The sequence below is a fragment of the Limulus polyphemus genome, unplaced genomic scaffold (genome assembly GCF_000517525.1).
Source record: "Limulus polyphemus unplaced genomic scaffold, Limulus_polyphemus-2.1.2 Scaffold1441, whole genome shotgun sequence".
NCBI classification, from domain to species: Eukaryota; Metazoa; Arthropoda; class Merostomata; order Xiphosura; family Limulidae; genus Limulus; species Limulus polyphemus.
In genome coordinates, this window is record NW_013667051.1 from 1 (window position 1) to 7,488 (window position 7,488).

The window sequence follows — 7,488 nt, forward strand, 5'->3', positions numbered from 1 at the left end:
AAAAAAGACAGGCAAATAACAAAAAAGACAAATTTCTATCTATCTTTATTTCTTTTTACTGTCTTAAACATTGTAAATAATCTGGCAAATAACTAAAAAAGACAAATTTCTATATATCTTTATTTCTTCTTACTGCCTTAAACATTGTAAATAATCTGGCAAATAACAAAAAAGACAAATTTCTATCTATCTTTATTTCTTTTTACTGTCTTAAACATTGTAAATAATCTGGCAAATAACTAAAAAAAAGACAAATTTCTATCTATCTTTATTTCTTATTACTGTATTAAACATTGTAAATAATCTGGCAAATAACTAAAAATGACAAATTTCTTTTATATATATATATATATATCCGAACATGAAATCATGTCAGACAGAAAAAGAAGAAAATACCGTTGTTCAATACACTCGTATGATATTAACAAGGGGCCACCCATTTAAAAACAAAAAATCCATTATTTCTTCCCAGTGCAACTTCTCAGATGATACGAACTTGCTGTTTCGAGCTTTAGTAACAAGTTTATTGTTGTCATTCAATCCAGAGGTACTGAAACGAATTGAGAACAGAAGTAAATATAACAGTATACATTGAAAAGGTGTTTATACCTTTTTAGAAGGTACCGTCTCTGTACTAGTCGTATCGTTAAATAATAATAATTCGTAGAATCGTATTTCTAACAAGGAATAAAAACTTTATTAATAACACACACACACACACACATATATGTCTCGTTTGCAGCAGCTTACATGTAACTGATTAGGTGTAGTTGAAATGCTATCATATGTTCTAAATGGAAAGCAGTAAAGAATAATGTGATATAGATTATCAGTCTTATTGTTGTTTTCATATCACTCACAGGGCACTACTGAATATCGTGCTTCGCAAGCTTAAAGTATTCTACTTTCCTAAATTGTGTTGTCATATATTGGCAATACGTAAACTTTCAGCTAGATAACCATTTTACAACATACATGCAATTGTGTTCTTACGCCGAAAGCGCACTATTTATCGATTTCCTTTTCTCTGTCTTTCTATACGTTTATGTCTTTCTTTCTTGCCTGTGTATGTTTAATCTGTTTCTTTGACTGTCTATCTCTCTGCTTGTTAGCCTGCGGATGTAGTTTATTTGTTTGTCCATCTGTATTGAAATGCCATGGCTAATCTTTAATATGCAGATTTCAAGTATAATAATTTAGAATTCTCCTTTATTATTCAGTGCTCAATAATGCTCAATATTCGCTTTGGGCACAGCGTTGTTGGAACATTGTGTGGAATTGTGTTTAAAAAAAAAAACTTTATTAGCCCTGGCTGATATGACTGTCAGAACCAGTCCGGTCAGAACCGGTGAGAGTACATTTTGGTTATAAGCACTTTGTTGTTATAGGGGGACGCTTTGAGCCATAATATATTTTCATATAGATTGGCATCTTTGGAAGTACCCATTCTATTACAGTGGAGGTTTGAGAGAGCTAATGTATTGCCAAAACAGTTGCCATGCAGAGGGCTCATCAATTGAATCATCAGCCAACTTTTGTTTGTTCAGCGTTTTCAGGATCTTATTTTGTTTGTTTTTTTTTTTCAGGAGAAATACCTTCTGTTTTACATGCATAATAAGAAAAAGTAAGTTGAAGAAAACAGCTTTAGCAAATACCAGACAACCCTCGCATTTTTAATGTTTAAAGGCATATAGATAAACTTCTTTGTTCATCAAATGGTTTACTGAACCTACGATACCGAACTATAATTCTAATCTAAGAAATAAAAATACCATGTTCAGCGCAAAGACTATTTATAAAATAAAGCTTTAAATTCTTTCTTTTCATAGTTGAAAAATGTCAGTTTCTTGTTATCTTTGACCCGTGATATTTTTGGATGTAACATAGGAAAATACTGTATTTTGTATTAATACGTTACGAATCGTTCGTTTCGTAAATCATAAATATATATTTTTTACCTATTTTCGGAAACTATTTAATATGTCAAAAGTATCGCCAAACTCACGTAACAAATAGAGCATCAAAACCGTTTGGCATTCCAGGAAAGATTATACCTCAAAAGAATCTTTTATAATTTGAGGTTAAGTCAGGATTTCAGGTATCGAAGTATGAAATATTTTCTCTATTCGAGAGTTATAAAAATAAATATTTGATTGAAACTGCTCTTTAGTAACTATTGACAACTTGGAAAGGCTTCTGCTACTGAAGGAACGCCGTAAAAAATAGTTAATGCATCAGAAACCAGACGGCGGTTTCATCGCGGTATCCGTAAACAAGCATTTAGAAACGGTTATGGCAGTATAAAATTAATTTGTTAAAAATTTAATTTAGCAGATATTAATTTGATGTCTGGAAAGAATTGATTTTAAAATTCATAAAAACGTTTCTCTGAAAATCATAACATCATTCTGTCAATAAGTGACGTCATAATTTATTTTTAAAAAATGCAGTTGTTCGTTTAGGACTTTTTGTTTGTTTATTTTTTTACTCTATTTAGCACAAAGCTACAAAATAAGCCATTTACGCTCTGCCCACTGCGGGGAATCGAACCTTGGATTTTAATGTTTTCAGACCGTGAACTTACAGCTGGCCTACCAGGGACTCCATGTTTTGAATGCAAGTTCAAACTGAACCTTAATTAAGTGAAAAATATGAGAAATTCATTTTATAAATCGGCCTCCGTGGCTCAGTAGTAACTCTGAAGGTTTATCACGCTAAAAATCGGATTTTGATACCTGCGGTAGGCAGAGCACAGGTAGCCCATTGTGTAGCTTTGTACTTAACAACAAATAATGAGCAATAAACTTTTCGGATCATGTAAACTCTTGAGGTTTGTCTTTTCTGACACTAGTAATGCAAGCTTGGAGTTAGGCTTAGAATTTCTATGCTGATTCTGAGGAAAAGACAAATTAAAGTCGACTAACAATACAGAGTTTCCTTAACATAGCTTTCTTTATGATAATATTAAATTAAATTAAAAAGTTGCTAACTTTATTGTGTATTTTTTAACCCTACATTTTGTGTTTGTTTCAAGAAGCTTTGGGATAGAATTAAACAGACGTGCTATTCACATATTAACATTATGTTTGAATAGAATTAAATATCCGTACTATTCACTCATTAACATTATACTTGGATAGAGTTAAACAGCTGTAATATTCACACATTCACATTATGTTTGGATAGGATTAAACAGCCGTACTATTAACACATTAACATTGTGTTTGGATAGAAGTAAACAGCCGTACTATTCACATATTAACATTACGTTTGGATAGAGTTAAACAGCCGTACTATTCACACATTAACGTTACGGTGCATTTTACCTTCACTTCATGTTTGTTTCAAGGCACTTTTGGAATAGAAGAAAGTTTTATCTAGATGTTTACTCACGCTTATTTTCGTTTGCCAGACAAGGATCGACTCGAGTTACCGGAGACTCTACAAAATTTGCCCAGGGTAGAGAATTTTTCGTCTTATAGACATCGTTGGAACACGAACGAGGTGAGAAAATAATAGTACCAGTTTTGTTCCTTTTATTAAACATTGAAGATAAGTTATTTCCATGTGGTCCAAAAGCATCGCGCTTAATAAACTGTAAAAATAGATAGTTATAAAGTATAAATAATTATCTCGCTAGTCTGTATAACAATATAAATGTTATGCCTCCCATGGTAAGATTAATTAATATTTCGTACTGAAACCTGACGCTTTATTCCTAAAGGTAAAATTTAAGCTGCTTAAGTAGTGGGTTATGATATAAGAAGTTTTGGCTTCTATCTCATTCTTACTCTTGTGTGTTTTTTTTCTACGTGAACTGAATCACATTCAGAAGAAGTTTGTTTTTGTTTATTTTGAATTTCGCGCAAAGCTACACGAGGGCTATCTGCGCTAGCCGTTCCTAATTTAGCAGTGAAAGACTATAGGGAAGGCAGATAGTTATCACCACCCACCGCCAACTCTTGAGCTACTCTTTTACCAACGAATAGTGAGATTGACCGTCACATTATAACGCCCCCAAGGCTGAAAGGGCGAGCATGTTTGGTGGGACGGAGATTCGAACCCTTGACCCTCATATTGCGAGTAGAGAGTCCCCTAACCACCTGGCCATGCCGGGCCCATTCAGAAGAGAGAAGTTGTGTATCGATAAAAACTTAGATTGGTCAGTCTGGACTGTTCTGGAATGTGACATTTCGGTCAATATTTTGTATTTACCCAATGATAGTACACGTATAGCATAGACATTCATGTCCCATAAGTTTATTTTTCTATTTATTGTTTTTACGTTCGATGTAAATTAGAACTATTTTCTAGAGTAAGATTATTTGTAAATAAAGTAATATTAAACTGGAGCTCCACATTCAAGAAAACATTTTCGTCGTTAGAACAAGTTTTATTATTAGTATTTCTGTGATCGCACTAATAAATAAATGGAGGGAAAAGAAGTAAATATCATCGACTAGTTCGTGCTTCAAGGAATATTTAGCGACCGAGACGGTCGATGTGGATATCTTAGGTTTCTTGTGCAGCGAATTTCTTTCCGCCAGCTGACGAAACTCTGAACGAATTTTGTTTTGCTTGTTTGTTTGGTGCTGAGCGCAGAGCTACACAATAGGCTATCCGTGTTCTGCCCACCGCTGGCTTCGAAACCCAATTATTGGAGTTATAAACTTTCAGGCTTACTGCTGATCCACTAGGGGCGACCCCGAACGAAGAGACAAGAAAAGTTGGTCAAGCCGATTACGATAAACCTTCAACTCTGTATGTGTTTCATCAGATTTACGATAAACCTTCAACTCTGTATGTGTTTCATCAGATTTACGATAAACCTTCAACTCTGTATGTGTTTCATCAGATTTACTTATCAGCTAATAATCCTTCACTTGCTAGAATATAAAAACTTTACACAAGCCTTGAAATTATTTCACAGAAAAGGAGAAGTAAAATAGGTTTGGTATTTCTCAAGTAATATTTCCAATTAATTTTGCAAAACAAACAAACAAAACACTAATTATTTTTTATTTTAATGTATTTGTTTATCTTATTCACTTGATATATTTACAGGAGATTGCTTCCATTTTGATCTGTTTTGACAAGCACGAGTCATGGTTATCCAAAGAAGTAAGGATAAGGTAAGTGCCACTCATCGCCCTCTATAAATCTAATATTTAATTACAAAGCACTGTACGTGGTTTAATTTTATTTCGTAATGATGGAGAAGTGGGGTTTGACCGTTGTACTTATTCATAGACCCATGCTCCACAAAGTGCGAACCGCATTTTTGTGGCAACAGGTTTCAAAATATGAAATATTCTGATTCACAATGCGGATACGCTGACCACCAAGCCAGTGGTCCTCAACTACTGGTACATGGACCGGTATCGGTCCGTAGAAATAGCGAGTGAAATGAAAAATATTGGATACCACTGTATTATGTCACGTTCTTGGAAATATCAGGATTAACTACATAAATATTTAATACGAAATTGTAAGATTTTACACACCCACTTATATTTTAAGAGTGAGACTCTAAACATATTAGTTTAAAAACTCGCCAAATGTGATAAAAACTTTTATAGCCTAACCTATCTTCACGGAATATTTGTTCAAAGGTTGTATGTATCTTTTCATTATAACCTTTGAAAAACAAACTTAAAATTGAAATTTATTTTGTTCGTAAGCAACTCCTTTATTTTTGACGAAAATATAGGGTATTGAGGAATTCATTTGTTATTGGACTTTTAAAAATATGGCCAGGTGGTTAGGGCGCTCGACTCGCAATCTGCGGGTCGCGGGTTCGAATCCCCGTCACACCAAACATGCTCGCCCTTTCAGCCCTTAGTCTTTTACCACTATTCGTTGGTAAAAGAGTCGCCCAAGAGTTGGCGGTGGGTGGTGATGACTAGCTGCCTTTCCTCTAGTCTTACACTGATAAATTAGGGATGGCTAGCGCAGTTAGCCCTCGTGTAGCTTTGCGCGAAATTCTGAAACAAACAAGCAAACTAGCCGCCTTCCCTCTAGTCTTACACTGCTAAATTAGGGACGGCTAGCGCAGTTAACCCTCGTGTAGCTTTGCGCGAAATTCTGAAACAAACAAGCAAACTAGCCGCCTTCCCTCTAGTCTTACACTGCTAAATTAGGGACGGCTAGCGCAGATAGCCCTCGTGTAGCTTTGCGCGAAATTCTGAAACAAACAAACAAACTAGCTGCCTTCCCTCTAGTCTTACACTGCTAAATTAGGGACGGCTAGCGCAGATAGCCCTCGTGTAGCTTTGCTCGAAATTCAAAACAAACAAACTTTTACAAATATTTGAAAAAAAAACGAAAGAAAGAAAGAAATTGAAAACAAGTGGACAACTTCTTTGCTTTCATACACAGTGTTACGGAAAGAGCACTTTTACAGGGATAACGTCTCTTACTCGACGGATTGCCATTTCGTGAAATGTATTTAATTGTTTCGAACCTTTTTTTATTTAAAATATTTATGAATTTGTGAATACTTGGCTTCGTTACACACAGTTGAAGTTATTTATTATCTATATTCTTCATTATTGTTAATTAAGGTTGGATATCGTTCTAATTTGATGGGTGATATCTGCACCGGGATGAATCTTGTTACAACAAATTAACCGATGTGAGATCAATATTAATAAAATATAATATTATATATATATATAAAATGAGTTTATCTTAATATCACTAAAAAAATCTAAACTTCACTTTAAATCAACCAATATAAACCGTTCTCTTAGTAGTTGAAAACACTACCGTAGTAATATAACTAATGAACTCTAATACTTTGAATCCATTGATTTCTAGCATCCCCATCAAAATAAAGCTTTTTAGAAGAACTCTTTTTCTTCATTACTTTATATTACGAGGTGCGCAGTGAAAGGTTAACTAGTAATAAATCAACTGATTCATACGCTGGATCTATTTCGATGACGTAAACGAACGAAAATTTTCAAACATTTGCATTTTTGTGATGATGGTGACGAATGTAGGTGTCACATTGATTTATGGAAGAAGCCGAAAATAGTAAAGGTTTAGGGAGAAATTACAAATGAAAACGTTTACACTTACGAGAAAAAAAAAGTATTGATCTGAATGCTCAGGGAAAGAAGACATAGGTAGCATTTATTGATTAAATAAGAAGATTTAGAGATATTGTAAGCTCCATATTTTAAAGATTATGTTAATATTTTTAACGTACCGCTAGAATAACAACAATAAAAGAACAAAATAAATTATTTCTATGAAGCCTATCCCCTGAATATTCACGAGGTAAAAAAAAAGTTTGGGGTCGTAAAGGTAGTAGAATATAACTTGCATTAGAAGGAAAAGAACATTTACTGTCAAAGTTTCTTCACTGTTGATAAAAAAAAATAAGTTTGGGGTCGTAAAGGTAGTAGAATATAACTTGCATTAGAAGGAAAAGAACATTTACTGTCAAAGTTTATTCACTGTTGATAAAAAAAATAAGTTTAG

General features: G+C 33.8%; 1 protein-coding gene across 1 annotated transcript in view; it reads left to right on the top strand.

Annotated features, from left to right (window-relative positions):
• Positions 1-3,381: 3,381 nt before the first annotated feature.
• Positions 3,382-7,488, top strand: part of LOC106463581 (mucin-4-like) — an 18,263-nt gene continuing 14,156 nt past the window's right edge. Inside the window, exons 1-2 of the mRNA XM_013923628.2 lie at positions 3,382-3,504; positions 5,065-5,132. Coding sequence (XP_013779082.2) covers positions 3,382-3,504; positions 5,065-5,132 — 191 coding nt within the window. The remainder of the gene's footprint in view (positions 3,505-5,064; positions 5,133-7,488) is intronic.